Source organism: Artemia sp. Qi Xiang Cuo, chromosome 7 (assembly GCF_049724085.1).
Source record: "Artemia sp. Qi Xiang Cuo chromosome 7, ASM4972408v1, whole genome shotgun sequence".
NCBI classification, from domain to species: domain Eukaryota; kingdom Metazoa; phylum Arthropoda; class Branchiopoda; order Anostraca; family Artemiidae; genus Artemia; species Artemia sp. Qi Xiang Cuo.
Window position 1 is genome coordinate 81,673,671 of NC_142800.1, and position 21,053 is coordinate 81,694,723.

At 36.6% G+C, this 21,053-nt stretch overlaps 1 protein-coding gene across 1 annotated transcript in view; it reads right to left on the bottom strand.

The window, feature by feature from the left end:
• Bruce (BIR repeat containing ubiquitin-conjugating enzyme) overlaps positions 1 to 21,053 on the bottom strand; it is a 406,259-nt gene that overhangs the window by 218,216 nt on the left and 166,990 nt on the right. The window contains exons 23-25 of the mRNA XM_089091938.1: positions 11,668 to 11,826; positions 8,501 to 8,767; positions 5,522 to 5,787 (exon numbers count right to left, since the gene is read on the bottom strand). Of these exons, the coding sequence (XP_088948064.1) occupies positions 5,522 to 5,787; positions 8,501 to 8,767; positions 11,668 to 11,826 (692 nt within the window). The remainder of the gene's footprint in view (positions 1 to 5,521; positions 5,788 to 8,500; positions 8,768 to 11,667; positions 11,827 to 21,053) is intronic.

The following is a 21,053-nucleotide window of genomic DNA, read 5'->3' on the forward strand; positions in this document are numbered from 1 at the left end:
TAATACCCTCAGTCGTTCTTGGGATACGGCTGAGATGCCTTATTGTGAATTAGCATTAACACAGTGCATTTTGATTTAATCTTAAGGCAAAATTTAGTTTTTAAACATAAAGGCAATTGGGAGGGTGGGCGTGGGAGGGGGATTAGTTGCACTCCAATCACTTTCAACATTCAAAAGGGCATCAGCCCTATCTATTTTAAATCGAATGAACCCTTTTCGAAGTTCCTACGACAACTCCTTCGATACGAAGTGCCCTGGTCTAAACAACAACAACAACAACAACAACAACAATAACAACAAAAAATCATACATTATACCCACATTGATCTTTACTATAAAAATTTCAAGCCTTCCGATCAGTTTCGAAAGTTTCGATCAGTTTTTATTAAAAAGGGCAATAGGCTTTTCGATTTGCAATCGAATGAGCCCTATTTGAGTTTCTACGATAACGCTTTCTATAAACACCTTATATGCCCCCGGGGCCTAAATTACAATCCTTACCCTAAGGGTTGTGAGGGTGGTTGTCATCCTCTAAGACATAATTTCCAGAACTTTCAACTACGTTAAACAAAATGGCCGTCTGAAAATTTTCATTGGATGTGTTTGGGGGAATGGTGCGCGTGAGAGGGTGGTTAGTTACCCTCCAATCACTTTCAACTATTAAAAAAGGCACTAGCCCTCTCAATTCCCAATTTAATGAGCCCTTTTTGAAGTTTTCACGACAACTCTATCTATAAAAACCTTATATGCCCCCAGGGCATAACTGGCCCTACCTTTGCCCTAGGGATTTTGGGGAGTTTGTCATCCTTAAATACATAGCTTCCAGAACTTTCAACAACGTTGAACAAACTGGCTATCTCTAGACTTAATTGAATGTGTTTGGGGAAATGGTGGGCGGGAGAGGGGGGTCAATTACTCTCCACGAACTTTCGACTATTAAAAAGGGCAATGCCCCCAGGGCATAACTTAATACCCATGCCCTGAGGGCTGTGGGGGAGTGTCCTCCTCAAAAACATAATTTATATCCGGAAATCGCGAGAGAGGGGGGTAGTTGCCCTCAAATCACTTTCGACTATTAAAAAGGGCACAAGACCTTTGAATTTCCAATCGAATGAGCCCTTTTTCAAGTTTCTACGACAAAAATTTCAGCAAAAACGAATATGCCCCCAGGGCATAATTTATAACCTTTTCGACTATATTACTTTTGACTATTAAAAAGGGCACTAGCCATTTCAATTTCTAAGAGCCCTTTTTGAAGTTTCTACGACAACATGTTCTATAAAAACTTTATATGTCCCCAGGGCATAACTTACAACCCTTGTCCTGAGGGCTCTGAGGGGTTTATCATCCTCAAATACCTAATTTACAGAACATTAAACTACGTTGAATAAAATTGCTATCTAAAAATTTTGATTGGATGTGTTTGGGGAAAAGGTGGGCGTGAGAGGGGGGTTAGTTGCTCTCCAATCACTTTCGATTGTTAAAAAGGGCACTAGCCCTTGGAATTTCCAATCGAATGTGCCTTTTTTGAAGTTTCTACGACAACGCCTTCTATAAAAACCATATTTGCCCCCAGGGCATAACTTACCACCCTTGCCCTGAAGGCTGTGGGGGAGTGTCCCCCTCAAAAAAATAATTACTATTTGGAAATCAACTACGCTGAACAAAATGGCTATCTCAAAATTTTTATTGGATGTGTTTGGGGGAATGATGGGCGGGGGGGGGGTGGTGGATAGTCGCCCTCCAATCATTTTCGGCTATTAAACAGGGCACAAGTTCTTTGAATTTCATATGGGATGAGTCTTTTTTGAAGTTTCAAAGAAAACACCTTCCATAAAAACCTTATATGACCCCAGGGCATAAATTACAACAGTTGCCCTGAAGGCTGTGGGAGAGTGTCCTCCTCAAAAACATAATATCTATCTGGAAATCAACTACGCTGAACAAAATGGCTATCTCAAAATTTTGATTGAATGATTTTCGGGAAATGGTGGGCGTGGAAGGGGTGTTAGTTGCCTTCCAATCACTTTCGACTTTCCTATTGAATGAACCCTTTTCGAAGTTTCTACGACACCTTCTTCGATACGAAGTCCTCTACTCTAAAGGAAAAAAATCATAAATGATACATTGTGCCAACATCGTTCTTATATGCACTCAGGGCAAAACTTAAAACCCTTGCCCCGAGGGTTGCGGGGGAGTGTCCTCCTCAAAAACATATTTTTCATCTGGAAATCAACTACGCTGAACTAAATGGATATCTCAAAATTTTGATTAGATGTGTTTGGGGGAATGATGGGCGTGGGGGGTGGCTAGTTGCCCTCCAATCACTTTGAACTATTAAAAAGGGCACTAGCCAATCCAATTTCCAATCGAATGAGCCCTTTTCGAAGTTTCTACGACAACTCCTTTGATACGAAGTGCCCGTGTATGGAGAAAGAAGAAGAAAAATAAATAATACATTGTGCCCACATCGTTCTTTACTTAGGCAGCGCTATGGCGCTGCCTATGATAGCCCTAGAACGGAGGATGAAACCACACTTTTCGTAAAGGCTACTGTGAAATATGGTCAGTCACCCGGGTACCCAAAACAATCCGTAGACAATTTCTCTGGAAATCGTCTAGCATATCTATTTCCGTTTTTCGGAGCGTCCATGCATCAGAACCATACTTGAATATTGTCATCACTGTAGCTCCCAATATTCTTATCTTGGTTCGCAAACTTATCTTCCTATTCTTCCAACAATGAAAAAACACCCTGAGCGTTGGCTATTCTTCTTTTAACAACTTCACTGCTTTCTAGGTCTTTACTAATAATATTACCTAGGTAAGTGAAGCTGTCCACTTGCTCGATCTTTTCGCTACCCAATGTCACCTTTTCATCTTCACTTACTCCTAGCCTTAATGACTTAGTCTTATTAAAATTAATTTTTCCAACCTATTCTAGCCCCCTGAACTCGAAAACCTCTAAAGTTCATTTATTTTGCTCACACTTTCATTTAGGATGCTTAAATCCTCAGCATAATCTTAGTCCAGCAGTGTTTTTCCTCCCCATTTGATTCCGTAGTCTCCCAGTGCTCCTTAAAACAACATCAACCAAGATGGTCCCTATAAAGGGGGATAGAACACAACCCTGCTTAGCTCCTGATTTAATACGAAGCCAGCTGCTAATTATTCTCGTTAACCGCAGCAGTGTTATTCTCTTACATAGCACTTATCACTTTAATGTATTTGTCTGGTGTATCATTCAAGGATAAGACCTTGTCTTCTATCAACGAAAGCAAACACTTGCTTAGTCTTATTTTGTCAAATTCTGCCTTCACATAAGTCTTCTTGGTCCACCCGAACTGGTTATAAAGCAAATATACACCCGGACTATCATAAAGGAAAATAACCCCCATTTTACAGCTATGCTTTCCTTTTTTATATAGACAGCTTTACACCCTTGAATAGCCAATGCTGAAATACTTAAATAAAAATAACTAGAAACACTTAGAAGGAGAATTGTCAAAGCACCCATAATAGAACACTAGAAGATAATCAAACAGTTTGTGTTAACTGCCGAAGTTTCCCATTAGATGCCACAAACCGGAGAAAATTTGCCTCATTAAAAAAAAAGAAGGGAAAACACCCTAAAAGGAGCGAGTGACCTTGACGAAAATTACAGCATGAAACTCAATAGGTCATAGAATCCAGTTTTAGAGGTTTAAAGCTCCCATATACAAAATGTAAAACTTCGAGAAGGAAGTTTACAGAAGAATTTGTTTTTCTCATTTGGTTATCGTATCGAACCAATGGTCCTAGAAAACCAGAGGAGGGCTCATTGAGACAGAAGTTAAAAGTTCTGGCGTCCTTTTAGAGTGGCCAAAAATATTGTGCTACGGCAAAGTGGGGTTTTATGCCGTTTTGTTGTACCTTACTACCATTTTGACTACCCAAAGAGGGCAAAGATGCTATGTATTGAAAATTCTAAGATAACCAATCGATTTTAAATTATTGAAAAGCACTATATTGAGCTTCCCACTTTCCGAGGCAGCAATACCACATGGTGGCGCATTCATTCTTAAAAAGTCGTTCAATCCTAATAAAACAAACGATTAATATAGAAACTTCTTTTAAATGTTCATTTAATCCAGTTGATTACGTTGATGTTAGACAAAACTATGGAGCGTGATCTACAATTTCGAGTCAGTTATTCTGGCGGCCGGTTCTTTGGTCATTGTGCATGTGAGGAGGGGGGGAGGGGGGGCTAATACCTCAAAAAGTTCATTTTTATATAAAAATTCTCTAGCTTTGCGTCAGCATTAAGATAAATCTGGACGAGGTACTAGCGGGAGGAGTTATTAATTAATCTCTAATCTCCTTTCATTTCGATTAAGCCTGAATATAGGTGTTCGCTGCCTTATTATTGCAGAAAAATATTTTCTTCGAAACATAAAAAATACCATTCCTAGAAATAGTGGCATAGAAGGTAGAGGGGTGGAGTGGTATCTTGGGTGTTGATATTGGTTTTCCCAAGAGGAGGGAGTCAAATGTTACCAATAATGGCAATATTTTTTTTATCCGCGTTAAAGTAGAAATATTGGTTTTTGTCTAAATATTTTTTATATTAAACAATTATGTGGCAACAAACTGTAAGCAAGGCGCAAGTAGTGCTTATAATGACCAGTACTTTAAAAATTTGGATAGCGGTATATACTTTAAAGGAATTCACTTTTTATGATAATCCCATAGAAATAAAACTCATCAAGTTAAGTCCCCCAACAAAAATTAAAAGCCTGAAATATTTTGCTACAGTTACCAAAAAGCAGAAACACTTTCGCATTTTGTTCTTTCTTTGCCAATTGACCTCAGTTCCAAATGCATCAAAGCTAATCTTCTGTCATTCATTTCTTTTTAAATACATTCAACACCTTTAGTTACTTGTTAGTATATAAAAAGTTAAGTGCCAGAGAATCTATGTTAATCCTCAGAGGAATTTTAACATTACAAATCTAGGACGTGACCAATCAATTTATAACAATTGAAGTAAACTTTGACTTTTTGTCCCAAATCATGAAGAACAACTGCTTAAACACAAGTATCGTTAAATTGAAATAAGATGTATTTTTAAAGTACTTTAACACTTTAGCGTAATGAGCTAGGAGTTGATGAGGGGACAGCCTACTCATATGTGGCCCAAATTCTGTTTGTTTTAAGTTTTAATGTCACTCTTTACTATTATTTGAAAAAAATCGTTTCTTTATCCATTGAAATTAGAAAAATCAGAAAAAATACTGACATTTACCCAAGAAAAAGGTTTTACGTAACCTATATACGAAGTCACAGTTTAGAAACAAAGTACCCTTCTTTATTTAGTTTGATCTCTAGTCTCTTTGCAACTGTTGAGAGCAAAAAGCGGCTACAACTGTTGAGTCACCACCTTTTCCAAGAGAATCCGAGGTGAACAAAAAGCTCTGTGAAGACTCAGATGAGCGCGTCCTTTGGGCGAGAGTTTATAAAGGATGAAAACAAAAAGACTTACCTTTTTAAGTTCATTCGTAAAAATTCGATTAAAAGCCGATTGAAAAAGTAGAAGGAGCTGGCTCGGTGTGTTGATCGACTCGGTTGGTGTTTCGGTAATATCTTCTTGGAGTATGTCAGACGCATCCAATGGAAAAATTATATTGTTAACCATTTCATTCTCACGCAGGGCCATTATTATGTCCATCTGAATGTGAGAATTGATATCAACTCGATGCTGAATTCCAAGGTTTGGAGATGCCGTATCAGCATGAGGAGATGATACCTCTGAAAAATATACGGATACTGTGAACAAAAAATACTGAAGGAAAAAACACAAAACCCAGTGTAATGCCACCTATTCTTCTTTCACGGCTGCAGCAATAGCTGCCACGTAGTAAAGGGTGAAAAACGGCCCATAGGAATTTAAAGTTTAGAAACACGTTTTCTAAGGAAATGTATAGTGAAGAACATTTCTCGTCAGATGTTGAATCAGGAAAGAGCCTCAAACGCCTTATACTTAATGATAAACCGATATAACAGTAAACCACTGAAACTGCCATAGTTGAAAATTATCACAAGAGGTTTAGAGTCCCCTCCCATCTTGAAAAACGAGGAAAATTGCCTTTTTGTTCAGTTAGCAGGGAATTAATTTACTTTTCTTTTGCCAGTGCTAGAAGGTTACTGGAAGATCATAGAGAGATAGTTAATAACCAGTTTGAAAGCTAATGCTCATATCTACGTACTTTTTTGATAAACCTGCCGTGGTAAAAATGCTAGAGTAAAGTGGCACATTGTAACGAAAATGGCTCTTTTTGGTGCCGTTTCCAGGGTGGAGAAAGCAAGGAAATATAACAATTATACCGTGAAATTACCATAGTTGGAATTCCTGAACTGAAAATATACAATCCACTCACGGTCGCAGCAGTAGAAGCAACCTAACAAAGCTAATCTAGGACCACAACCAAATATATTCACAACATATTTCATATTTTCAAAATATCTGTATAAAAAAAAAAAAAAAAAAAAAAAAAAAAAAAAAAACTGTCACTAATCCGAAATTGTTACTTTTATACGGATTCAACAGAAGAATAATTCATATTATGGAAAGAACTTCGGAATAAGCCTGAAATCCTTGGAACAGATATGAAATAGAAAGGAAAATACAAAATTGAAGTTGGCGTCGTCTTAAACAAGTTAACTACTTCTACCTTGCAAAACAAAGCAATCCTGTTTGCGCTTGGACGAAAATAACGTCAGAGATAACACCGCCTTTCCATCACATAGACAAACAAGAAAATATAACCATAGCGTCTAAAACCATAAGTACAATACAGCTGCCCGGGGAAAAATACAAAATCTTCCTTAAAGTTGTGACCAGTTTAGATCATTTTTGTGGCCCGAAATATCAATGGGTCAGTGTTAAGAAAAAAACCCACTATGTAGCCAATTTCAAGACCGGGCCTCGGCACGGCTACGCGGCAGGCTTGCATATATTGATTCTCATTATCACTTGTATCCAAACCGAAAAAAATATGAGCCTCTTCTTGATGTCATGGCGCCACCATAGGTTTTACAACCACCCTGGGAAAAATACAAATTCTTGCTTAAAGTGTGACCTTTTTAGATCGTTTTTGTGGCTAAAAATATCAATGTACCAGTTTTGAGAAAGAAAAACTATGCATCCGATTTAGAGGCCAGGCCCCGGCACTCGGCACGCGAAAGGCTTGTATGTATTGATTCTCTTTGTAAGTAGCAAACTCCAAATGAATCACCTTTGTTTGCTACTCTTTCCTCGGAAAGATGGAGGACTCCCCAGGGAACACATATAACGTTGAAGGATCCCAATGACTTCTAATCAACAGTTGCGCAGTTTATGGCATCTTTGTAGGTTTTTATTGGGTTTTACGCCGCATTTTGTTGGCGTCAAAGATTGTGATGGCGTTGTTCTTCTAATGTAATATTTCTTTCTTCTTCAGTTTCATTTTTGACATGTTCTGATTTTCGCTGCCGGTTGTTTTCTAACAACACAATCTTTTGTTCTTCATTTCATTTTTGACAGGTCCTGATATTTGTTTGTTCTCACTGTGCCATATCTTTAACTGTATATTTCCTTGTCTTTCACTTTCATTTTTAATTCGTTCTACTTCTTGTCGTCGCATGTCCTGTAACCCATCTTTCTTTGTTTTTCACTTTGGCTTTTGACTTGTTTTAATCCTTGCTGCCGCTTATCTTCGAACCGGATATTTCTTTTTTCTTCACTTTTGTTTTTGACTCGCTGTAATTGTAGCTGGCGCAAGCATTCGAACTGTATATTTCATTGTTCTTCATTTTCGTTTAGCATTTCTTTAGACCTTTTTTCAATACCCTCTACCTTAGTTGCTCGGATTGGTCTAGTTACATTTGATGGTTTAGGGTGTCCATTTGTCCTCTAGCCGTTACAAAACTGTTTAAAACGCCTTTTGTAATGTTGCATGCGTCATAGAAAAAAAAAAAAACAATACGTTCACTCCTGGGGGGAGGAAGGCGGAAATTTTATTTATTCTCTTGAACTGTTCTCATCAATATGATCATATGATTTTTCTTCTCAATCATATGTTTCTTGTGTAATTTTGTCTGCATCATAGACACTAAAACGGTACAACAACTACTGTGGAAAATATGACGTATGTATGCTCTTGAAACGCGCTCAAAAACATGACATCAGTTCAATGAATCTTTTTTCTAAAATTAAGGCTATTAACGAATTTCTAAAACTCGTGACCAGCATAGATCGTTTTTTAGGCCAGAAATTCCCACGATGCCAATTTGCCAAAAGAAAAATATGGAGCCATTTTCGACAAAATGGCTCCATACATATTTTTATAATACGTAGTATAAATATATTCTGTCTGAGCATGAGCTAAAAATGAAAGACGTTTAACGAAGATGAAGAGAACACATGGACAGAAAAAATTGAAAAATTTAACTAGTAAATGCTAATATAAAAACAACAACTTACCAAAATTGGTACTACTGCTGCTAAGAGTTTCCTTTAAGCTGGGTACTCTATCAAATGAGCCCTTTTCGATTTTTTTGAAATATTTTGAGATATTGGGCTTGAAATATTGAGTTTTAGGCTTTGGGATATGTGAAGCCGAAGAGGTAGACGCAGCAGAAGCTGATGTATCTGCCTGTGTCTCATTGAGTAATTCCTGCTTGACTTTGAAAAAGTTCACTAGGGGATCATTGGGCTCCATCTCAACCCCTAACATTTCCAATACCTTGGCTGAAAAAGAAAAGCAATTAATGCAAATAAAAGATATAACTTTTAACAGCAGACCAGAGAAAAACAATTATATAGCAATTAATAAGATGTAGTGAAAAAAAAACATCCATTTAGTGTGCTTAAACGTCTTTTCACTTTAATACCTTCTTTTAACATAATATCCATTTCAAATGTTAGATAAAGGACATTATTCCAAAGAAAATAGAGCTGCGCGTATTGTTTCTATTAGCCCCCCCCCCCCTAATCATATACATAAAGTAATAGTTGTTAAAACACAATATTTGAGCTTCAGTTGACTAGATGGATAGATATTTATCTAAAAAACAATGAAAAAAAAATACTTGAGTAGTAATGACACCCCTAATGCCAAGGCGAAATACAAGAAACAAAAACGTACAGAAAAAGAGTGCATCAATCAGTATTGAAAAGGCGAAATGTGAGGCAAACCGTAAATAATGGCTGTCTCCAGTGTTCAGCTCAAGAAGTTCTTTTATTAGAATCATTCTGAAAGTGCGCCTTTCATAGAATAGGTGAAAAATCTACTTAACAGGTGAAAAAATACATTCTAAAGCCATTTAAGATAAATGCTTTAACTGCTTGCTACGTTTTAATGATTAGAAAATGACTAAAACGAATCAGACTTGATGTAAAAAACCTTCCGTCATACATATTTACATGGACAAAGCAGTGTTGCCACCTGTAGTACATTGGCCCTATTTTTAATATTTTGTTTTACTAGAATGTTAGTTGACACTGCATCTATTTAAAACGAAGGTAGTACTGCTACTGTGATCATCAGTAAAAACATGTGAATGAGTATTTCTAGGCATATAAACGATTTTCATACAGCTCCAACTTCAATGTAAATTTTAATTATTTATTGAAACCGTCACAGAAAAAAAGAAGACGGAACACCGACGAACAACGAAACAAAATTAGATAAAAATAAAAAGCAAAGGAAAAGAAGCAAAGAAAGCCAAATTAAATACAAACTAACTGCAGCAAACCTACCAGCATAAAATTAAAATATACATAATTCCCAACTTTAACTATATGCAAATCAACTTAATTATAACAAATACATAAGTCAATCCAATAGGAGCGGGCCAAATTCATGACCAGTTACTTTTTCAAAATGTTTTCAATAGCCTGAAAGATAGCCACTAAAGGGGCTGCAATTTTGGATTCTGTACTATTGACGTGTTTCTGTATAAAGTTAGTAAATGTATATTTGCTAAACGGAAAAACAACAGACGAATTTTCGATTGGTCAGATTTTGTGAGGATTTTTGAAAATAGGGTAATGAAGATATGAGGGAGGTTACTGAGTAGTAAAGGCTAGCTAATACCAGAGTAACTCCAATTGTACCAGAGGCAACCTAATTTATTATTCTGTTGTGCGTATTAGTGTTATTCGCATGGTGATATTGGGAGTTATTAAGATGTGAGTTTTTTTTTTTAGTTTTGTTTTTGTTTTGTTTTTCTTTTCTTTGTATGTTTTGTTTAATTGATATTTTTTTTCGTTGATAAAAGCTCCCTGGCGTGAACTCGAAAGTCGAAATATTCAGATTTCTTTATTATTTGAAGTTTGTTGCTTTTTTTCTTCTGTTTTGTCCACTGCTTTGTTTAAAATATTACATCAGTTTTCACTATATTTTCATTTGTTAAATTCTGTAAATGGAAAGGCAGTGCGGTGTAAGAAACTATTGACCGTTAAAACAGGATTTGCATGTGACAATAGAGGACTAGATGCCAAAACTCAAGGGTTAAGATGGTCAATGAGAAGCGACTTCGTGTACTTTAGGAAAGTACACGAAGTCGTACTTTCCTGTCACGTGGCCATCCTTGTCACATGACAAGGATGGCCAAACATTCAAAAGAATCAATTGGCTGAAACTATGAGCCTTCGAATTCTAATAGCAGTGTAGTATGTCCTTCCAATCGAACGGAATGACTTAGGAATTCTTCAAATTAAACTGAATCCTCAACCTTGAGATATTCATATTTAAGGATACCAAAAATTTCACTTATCCGTTACAGCGTTCGACTGAGATTCAAAATTTCGCTTAATACACTCGGACCGCCTAACACACTTTCATATTTTCAAAAACAATACAGAACATAAGAGCAAAAAGAAATGGAGTAATGGAAGACAAATTTATAGAATTTCATTTCTTGTTCTAGTCTAATCTGAGGTATATATCTTTTCTCTTTCCCTTTTGCTTGTTACTTAGGCTACTCTATGAATTTCGTCTTTTTATATCAAGAAAGTATTCTGAAATGCCCAGAAATTGCGCTGAATGGAAGAAAACATCAATGGAAGATGAAGAAAATGTGTTTGGAATCCTAGAGGTTTTTGTAGGTAGCCAATTCACATACTCTAAATAGAAGTGGAAAGTTAGAAAGACATTTATTCCTCTGAAATTGAATTTAACCCCTTTCCACCCACTCTATGTGCAGGAAAAGCTTATGTCGGATTAACGGGTACATTTTTAATATATTTTACAAATTGCTTGGAAAATAGTTTAAAGAACGTTGAACTATTTTTATGCCATTTTAGGGAAAGAGGTTCGGAAATAACGAAAGAAACTCAAATAAGAAAAAACAGAGTAAAAACTTTCGAGAGCGCATTTACTGTCTTCGTGTTTATTCGTAGAATAAGTTACAACTGTAGGTATCTCAGTCTGAATAATCATTTTAACGTCCAGAAACATGCAAAAATGCCATAAAGGAAAAAAAAAAGAGAGCTTGATAACAGCTTTGATCCTTTAGAGTTTAATCTTGTCTTATATTTCGCTACTGATTCCGGTATTTGTGAATATTTACTAGTTATGAAGATTAAAGTAGACTTAATATATCAATTAATAAAGCGTGTGTTCAGATTTTCAAATAACTACACACCTTCATCTGCAAGATGGGAGTCGACTTCAGTGGAAGCTGACTCGGGTCCAAAAGTGAATGGCTCAGGAGATGATGGGGATTCAGCTTTTTCAGAGGATATCTCAAATTTAGATTCTGAATCCATAGAAATACCGTTTGATGGTGTGACTGGTTTGTCAGCTAGAAGATAAAAGAACAAAAATAAAATAAACAATAATTTAGAAACACTAAGCTGCTTGTCCCTCTCAATTCCTGAGTTTGTCTTTGGTTCTTTTGTTAATCAATGTGAATACAGATTCGTTTGTCGGTATGTCCGAAATCAATAAATCAGCCAACATAGCACGTGCGCTGAACACCACGTGTTGTCACGTGTATAGAAGATAGTCAAGATGCAATAAGCATATCTTCCAGCCATTTTTTTTTACTTTTTACAGAAGGGGGGGGGGACTCTGTATCATCCCAGAAATTGGCAATCCATCTTTGATAGATAATTGAACATCCAGCTTTAATCTATAGACCCAAATTGGAACTATCTTTGCCGAAAGATACTAAGAGAAAAAAAAGAAAAAAAGGACGATCTCAACCTCAGAGCCGGACACGTGCACATAAATTTATTTTCAGGAAAAGCGATACTTTGAAAATTAATAAAATTCAAGAAAAATTGCAAAAACAGTCAGATCAGAGGCAACGCTATGGCTCTATAGCAAAGGTCATACGGCTCCAATGTTTTATTATTTATTTATTATTATATATTTTGTCCCAGAGTCACTTCACATGGAAGGGGTTGTCACATAAACTTCAGAAGGGGCTCATTCGATTGGAAATCCGAAATTCTAGTGCACTTTCTAAGGGCACTCTAAAAGGAAGTTCTAGAATCAAAAGTAATCGGAGGGCAAATAGCCCCCCTCACTTTTCCCCCCAAATACACAAGATAAATATTTTGAGGTAGCCATTTTGTTAAAAGTGGCTACAAAATCAAATAACAAAAACTCCGGGGCCGACACAACCCCCCAGGGCCCAGGAGCAGGCGTGGTAAGTTATGCCCTGGGGGCATATATGGCTCTTATAAAAGGGATGCTCATATAAACGTCAGAGAGGGCTCATGTGACTGGAAATTGAAAGTTCTAGTTCATTTTTTAAGTCAAAAGAGACAGGCGGGCAACTAGCCCCACCCCACGGCTTTTCCCTAAATACATCCGATAAAAATTTTGTTAAAAACAGTTCAAATATCATATAACGAAAATTCAAGGGTCGACATAACCCCAGGCCCGGGGGCAGGCGTTGTAAGTTATGCCTAGGGGGCATATATGGTTCCTAAAGAAGGGATGCTCGTATAAACTGCAGAGAGAGCTTATATGATTGGAAATTGAAAGTTCTACTTCAGTTTTTAAAAGCAAAAAGAGATTGGAGGGCAACTAGCCCCCCACGCCTTGTTTCACCAAATACATCCGAAATTTTTTTTTGAGATAGCTATTTTATTAAGAATTACTCAAAAATTAGATAATAAAAACTCTAGGTGTCAAAAAAAAAAAAAAAAAAAAAAAAAAAAAAAAACAAGACCCGGGGGCAAGTGTTTTGAGTTATACCCCAGAAGCATATAAGGTTTTTATACAACGGGAGGTCGTGTAAACTTCAGAGGTGGCTCATTTGATTGGAAATTGAAAGTTTTAGTTACCTCTTTTGAGTCGAAAGGGATCGGAGGGCATCTATCCCCCCACCCCGCACACACAATCACCCTCTCTTCCCCAGATGCATCCGAACAAATTTTGAGATTACCAGTTTGTTTGAAATAGTCCAACCATCAGATAACCTAAACATCGGGGTCGTCAACATACCCCCCCCCTCCCGAGCCTGGGGGAAGGGTTGTAAGTTATGCCCTGGGGGCATTTATGGCTCTTATAGAAGGGGTATTCGCATAAACTTCAGAGAGGGCTTATCTGATTGGAAATTGAAAGTTCTAGTTCACTTTTTAAGAGTCAAAGGAGATCAGAGGGCAACTAGCCCCACCCCGCGCCTTTTTTTCCTAAACACCTCCTATAAAAATTTTTAGATTATAATTTTGTTAAAAACAGTTCAAGTATCATATAGCGAAAACTCAAGAGTCGACATTACCCCAGGGACTGGGGGCAGGCTTTGTAAGTTATGCCCTGGAGCAATATGGTTCTTATAGAACGGATGCTCGTATAAACTTCAGAGAGGGCTTATTTGATTGGAAATTGAGATTTCTAGTTCACTTTTTAAGAGTCAAAAGAGACCGGAGGGCAACTGCCCGCCCATGCCCTTTTCCTCCCAAATACATCCAATAAAAATTTTGAGATAGCCATTTTGTCAAGAATAGCTCACAAATTAAATAATTACAACTGTGGGTATAAAAAAAACAAGAGCCCGGGGGTAAGTGTTTCAAGTTATGCCCCAGGGGCATATAAGGTTTTTATGTAACGGGAGGTCGTGCAAACTTCAGTGTTGGCTCACTTGAATGGAAATTGAAAGTTCTAGTTACCTTTTTGAGTCAAAAGGGATCAGAGGGCATCTCCGATCAGATATCGGGGTCAACATACCCCCCCCCAGAGCCAGGGGAAAGGGTGGTAACTTATGCTCTGGAGCCATATGAAGCTTTTTTGGAGGCAATGGTTGTAAAAACTTCGGATGGCACTCAAATGATTAGAAATTGAAAGTTCTAATTCCCTTTTTAAGAGTCAAAAGTTGTCCGATGGCAACTAGCCCCCTCCCCCCGCCCCTCCAAAAAGCAACAAAAAAAACTTGTTAACGATATTTTATTCTAAAAATTATGACAGCTAACCCCTGTCCCTCCATGGTCCGACCCCCCTCCCAATAAAACAACCCAAAACAAACAAACAAACAAAAAAAACAACTTATTAACAATATGTTATTCCAAAACTTATGGGAGCTGACTTAAGGTCCTCCAAGGTCAAATACCCTTCTCTCCCCCCAAAAGATTATCAATGATAAATCATGGGAACTGATCCCTGGCCAGACCCCCTCCCCCGAAAAAAAAAAAACAAACGCAAAACAAGAACTTATTAACGATATTTGATTCCAAAAAGCATGAGAGCTGACCCCTGGCCCTCCCTCCATGCCCCCCCCCCCAATAAAAAAAATTATTAATGATATTCCATTCCAAAAATCCTAGGAATCCAGTTTAATTTTGTTAGCTTTTTCCATAACTGTTCAAGATACCTATATTCTTCACTATAAACAAGAGTATGGCTGCATCCCTCTTCCCTAACGGTAAAAGCATAAGGCTCACTGCGTATTTGCCGCTTTACTAAAACGAATTTTATTACAAATATTTTGTTTTATACTTATAACAAAATCAAGAACAAAATTGGAATTGGAACGAAATCTCACCAGGATTCACTAATAAGACTCCCAGGTCCTATCGCTTCCACTATTCTTGAAATTTTGGGGAATTACCCGAAAATCTTGCAAAAACGGAGCAGCAAAAACGTTTGGGCCTAGAAGCGTCAATGCTTTAAATCCGGCCATGGGTGAAACAAAATCTTGAGCTGGTGAGCTTTCAGCAATTAATCATAGGCAGCGCAATAGCGCTGTCTAAGTAAAGAACGATATAGGCACAATGTATTATTATTATTTTTTTCCTTTTTTTTGTTTAGACCAGGGCCCTTCATATCGAAGGATTTGTCGTAGAAAATTCGAAAAGGGCTCGTTAATTGCAAATAAGAAGGGCTTGTGGCCTTTTTAATAGTTGAAAGTTATTAGAGGGAAACTAACACCCCTGTCACGCCCACCGTTCCCCAAACACATCCAATCAAAATTTTGATACAGCCATTTTGTTCAACGTAATTAAAAGTTCCGGAAATTGGGTCTTTGTGGTTGGCAACCCCCCCCCCCCCCAACAGCCCTCAGGGCAAGGGTTTCAAGTTATGCCCTGAGAGCATATAAGGTTTTTATAGAAAGCGTTGTCGTAGATACTTCAAAAAGGGCTCATTCGATTGGAAATTGAAAGGGCTAGTGTCCTTTCTAATAGTCGAAAGTAGCTGGAGCGCAACTAACCCCCCTCTAACGACCACAATTTCCACAAAAATATCCAATCAAAATTTTGAGATAGCTATTTTGTTCAAGGTAGTTGAAAGGTCCGAAAATTATGTCTTTGAGGATGACAAAACCCCCACAGCCCCCAGAGTCAAACTCAAAACGAGCAGAAATCAATATGAGTAGGGTTCAAAACCCCTATGCTTTCTAAAAGCCGGAATATAATTTGAACTTTACTGAAAAAAATTCTTTTATGTTTTCACTTTTAAGGAATAAGTATGAGCATGCGAATGTTAAACTGACAATGCCTATTCATTTTAATTTTTTCCAGTAAAGTACAAATTATGTTCTGGCTTTTAGAAAGCATAGGGGTATCGAAATCTACTCACATTAATTTCTGCTCGTTTTGAGTTTGACCCTATTATTTATTTTAATTTATGTTCGTGTTGGGTTTCATTTATTTATTGATAGTGATTTGTGGTAGTTGTATGCTTGGTTTGATTATTTGATTCTATTTTTGTTCATTTTCGTTTTAATGGAGTTCTTTACTCTTTTTTGAAAAACTTATTTTGCGGAAAAAGTATTTTTTTAATTAATATCATTATACATCAAACATTCAGTTTAATTTTATTAGTTCTTGCCAAAACTGTTAATTTATTTTGGAATAAATATTTTTTTAAATAGGGAATTTTGAAAAACTTGAAACTTTGGCAATCAAAAACGAACATAAATCAATTAAAAAAAAAACGTTCCGAAAAAGAAGTTTTCTAAAGAAAAGTAAAGGTCATATTAAACTTAAGATCGGCAGAAATACAAACCAACAATAACTCAAACTCAAAATGACCAGAAAATACAATTAAAGAATAAATGAAACCCATAATTAGCAGAAAAAATAAATAAAATATCACAGCAAAAAAACATACAACAGGTACTAATATAAACGAATAAGTAAATCTTAAAACGAGTAAAGCTTAAATTAAAATACGCGAATCAAGCTTAAAACGAACAAAAATATTTTGCTATTGAAATATAAATGAAACCCAAAACAAAGAAAAAAAAAAAAAAAATCATAGCAAACAAACATACAACAGGTACTAATATAAATAACTAAGTAAATCTTAAAACGAGTGAAGCTTAAACTGAATATGCAAATCAGGCTTGAAACGAACAAAAATCTCTAGAAACAAGAGTTAGGGTTTTGCCTCCTTCTCTCACTGTAAAAGCCTAAAACTTATTGCGTCATTGGCGCTTTACTGAAAACAAATTATATTACAAATATTTTCTTTTGAACTTATTACAAAATTGAAAATAAACATAAAATTTACTGTAAAATTAAATTTTGAACTGATGAGCTTTCCGCAATTCATATCATAATATATCAAATGTTCAGTCTAATTTTATTAGTTCTTTCCAAGACTGTTTAAGACAAATATAGATTTCCACAAAAAGAGTTTGGATACTGCCCCCGTCCCTAACTGTAAAAGTCGAAAGCCTACTACGTCATTGGGGCTTCACTGAAAACGAATTATATTACGAATATTTTATTTTCCAGTTATTGCAGCATTGAAAATGAAAATGAAATTACAGTGATATATAATCTTGAACTGATGATCTTTCAACAATTAATAGCATTATATATCAAACATTCAGTTTAATTTTATTTGTATATTCCGAGACTGTTCAAAACACATAGTTTTCAGTAAAACACAAATGACGCAGTAGGTTTTAGACTTTTACAGTGGGAGAAGGAGGCAAAACTAGAACTCTTGTTTGTAGAGTTTTTTGTTCGTTTCCAGCTTGATTTGCATATTCAATCTAAGTTTCAATCGTTTTAAGATTTATTTACTCATTTATATTAGTACCTATTGTATGTTTTTCTGCTATGATTGTTTATTTCTGTTCATTTTTGGTTTTACGAAGCATTGCTTAAAATGTATCAACTTCAATCAAAATTATTTTATTTTCCTAGGAGGATGGAGTAAAGAAAAAAAAAATCAGCTCAATAATGCGAAAGTTCAACAATGATTTTTTTTTCAACTTCAATCTGTGGTTTCAAATCTTTCTGCACACCCATGTCAAATAAGCCCTGTATCTAAATACCTCACAAGGTCCTAAGATACCCTTCGGTTTGAAGACGAAGCATTTTGAGGTTCAAAATAGGTTTTCGCTCTTCTGTCAATTTCTTTTTGAGTTATAGTACCATTCATTGTTTCTAATTCCAAGGCCTCTTCTTCTCAAAGGCAAAATACAAACCTCAGTGTGACTTTGAAAAATTCCAGAACAGATCAGGGAACAACTATTTGAAAATTTTATATCATCACCATAGAAAATATGACAAACTATATGACATTAAAAAAAAGAAATTGACTGTACGGGAAATTTCAACCTAGGGTATAGCAGTAAAGTAGCCTTAAACTCTAAAAAACGGAATTTTGATAACAAATAGACGTACAAAAATAATTGGCTTTTTCGTTGATTCCAAATATATAAAATTCCATAAGTTTAACGTCACCAATCCCAAGCTGCAAGCCTGAGAAAATTCGTCAAATTTAATAAAGGGGGAACACCTCCAAAAAGTCAAGGAATCTTAATGAAAATCCAACCGCCAGATTCAGCGTTTGAAAAAACCCTATTATAGAGGTTTCAAGCTCCCATATGCAAAAATGTGGAATTTTGTTATTTGTTTTTGCCATAAGAAAGACAACGGGTGCGTGTTTATTTCTTTTTGTTTTTCCCAAGGATGATCTTATTGAACCAATGATCCTAAAACAATCGGGAGAGGCGTCAACCTAACAGAAACTAAATGTTCTAGTGCTCTTAAGTGACCAAAAGGATTGGAGGGAATCTAGCCCTCATTCCACGCCCCCTTTTTCCACGCTGAAAACGAACAGAAATGATTACATATAAGGGAGGGGGGGGGGCTGTAACTACCAAAAGCTGCATAACTGCATGTGGAGTTATCTTTAATACCTTCCTCTTCGCGCTTAGTTCTAAGTATTTTAGTACCTTTGAAGAAGCTTCTTATTGTTCTAATTAACCTACCCTTGTGTTTCAGGAGTCGTATTTGAAGAATTGGGACAAAAAGTCAAACTTTAGCGAGGGCGAGGTATTGAAGAGGTGACAATCCTCTTCATATACGTAATAATTTCTGTTCGTTTTAAGCTTTAATGTTGCTCTTTCTTTTCAGTTGATAAAAAACTTTTTTTTTCTCATGATTTTCTTAATAATGGCGGGAAATCTGATTCTCCTTCCACGGAAAGATCCTATAGACAATTCAATCCGGGTGAAAACTCACCCTGGACAACTATCACTAACATCTCTACACGTAAAATTGAGTCGGAAAAGAACAAGTCGGACAAATAAAAACAATTACGCATAGGAATTCTGGCAAACGCCTCCAGTGTAAAATTTAACCTGAAAAGTTGAACCTCTAGGAAACTTCTCCTCGTGGAAGATCCCCCAGAAGAAAATTAACACTCCCCTCCACCCAAAAATGTGTGCATAATTACCAATAACAATTACTATACGTAAACAATAGGCAAATTTAATAACTTAGGCTTTTCCCCAGGCGCTGTGGGGGGTCATGCTATATTCAAAGGCATAATTATTGGACATTTCAACTATGCTGAACAATATGGCTATCTCAAAATTTTGATCAAACGAGTTTGCCAAAAAATGGTGCGTGGGAGGGGGGTTAGCTGCCCTCCAACCTTTTCGGTCACTTTAAAAGGGGCTAGACCCCGGCGCCGCGCCGGCGGATCGCCCCCACGCCGCCGACGAGAGGCCGGGGCGAACGCCGCCGAAGTGTCGTAACGCCACCTGCGCGCAGCAGGCACGCCGCCGCCGGCAGAGGTGGCGGCGTTCGGTCGACTTGAAATTATTTTTGCGGCAATTCCTTATTGCGTCAACCGCAAAGTCGGAGCTTTTCCTTCTCGTGTGGTTTAGTATTTCGATTTTCCTGATTAGAAATCAAGCAGGGCTTGCACTATCCCCGAATTTTCGGGTATTTCCCCGAAAATCTATGCGTCACCCGAACTAAAATTTGGTTCCCCGAATCCCCAAAAATCACACAATCACGGTGCCACCCCTAGCGATTTATCACCAGCGACTTTCCCTGCCAAATATTACTTTGCATATCATAGTTCTTCACTACTCTCTTGTTCATTAATTTTCATCTCTTTTGTTACTTTGCATAAAAACCAGACAGATGCAATATGCTATTGCAAATATTGCAATATACACAGTTCTTCATATGTTGACAAAAAAAAGTATTGTCTTTATGAAATGAGTTTAAATCATTTCGAATGCAGTTTCCCAATCATTTTCGTGAGTTATACTTGATACAGCACTTGCATGGTTTTATCGTCGAAAGGGAAAGGGACATATGTGTCCAATCCGTTTTTTTTCTTATTGATGAAACGGGTTTACTTTGAAAATATTCATTCATAAGTACCAGGCAGATTCACATTAAAACGAATTGGTGTGACGAAAGCGATATCGACTTCCCACCTAACGTTGCGCTCGAGTAACAATGGCGCCCTTGGTCCAGTGCTCAAGTTACATTAAAAGGGCAGGTCATAATTAAAGCTTTCAATTTGGGAGGTTCAAGGAGGAGTCTTTGACAGTCTTATGACCTCAGGGTACTAGATGTTGCAACGTTCTTACGTATCTACAGTGGTTTAGAAAATTTGATCACCCCACAAATGATTACCAAAAATATGCACAAATGAAACATTTGGAATATTATAACACTTTTTTCAAAGCTTTGAAGAAAAGCAAAAAAGTCTAAATACCCCTAACTATGCTTGAAAGCTATTTTAAAAAGAAATTCTTTGGAGATTTTCATGGAAATGACCATAGCAAAAGCTTTGAGCCTGGGTGGGGATCAAAGTGGAGTCTTTGAGTATTTTGAACAAAGGTGACTTATTGTTGCGACTTTATTAATTTTGGTAATTCTTGTGAGTATTTGGAAATCAACGCTTAAACTCAATAACTAATACTATGTATCATAACATTTTTCTTGGACTAAAAGTGATAAACCAGGGAAAAAATTTTAACTTATTCCTGGGGCTACTTAAGTCTGCAAATTGTTTCATTTAATTGCACTAAAAACAGATGAGCCTTGCATTTTTTAGTTAAGTAAATATATGGCAATTCATTTTTCTTCATAGCGAATATACTATTAAGTGTTTTTTGTGTCATTGTAATTGAAGTGTTCATCATGTATTTTTCCGTTTGATAAGTTTACTCCTTTTAGATGCAGTTTATCATTTGACTGATATTAGGCATTTATCAGTTTATAATTTGAAATGAATCCCCAAAAGAAAAAAATGAATAATATCCAAAAGAGCAGCCAAAAGCAATAAAAAAGCAGAAGTTCAGCCTTAGCCTAC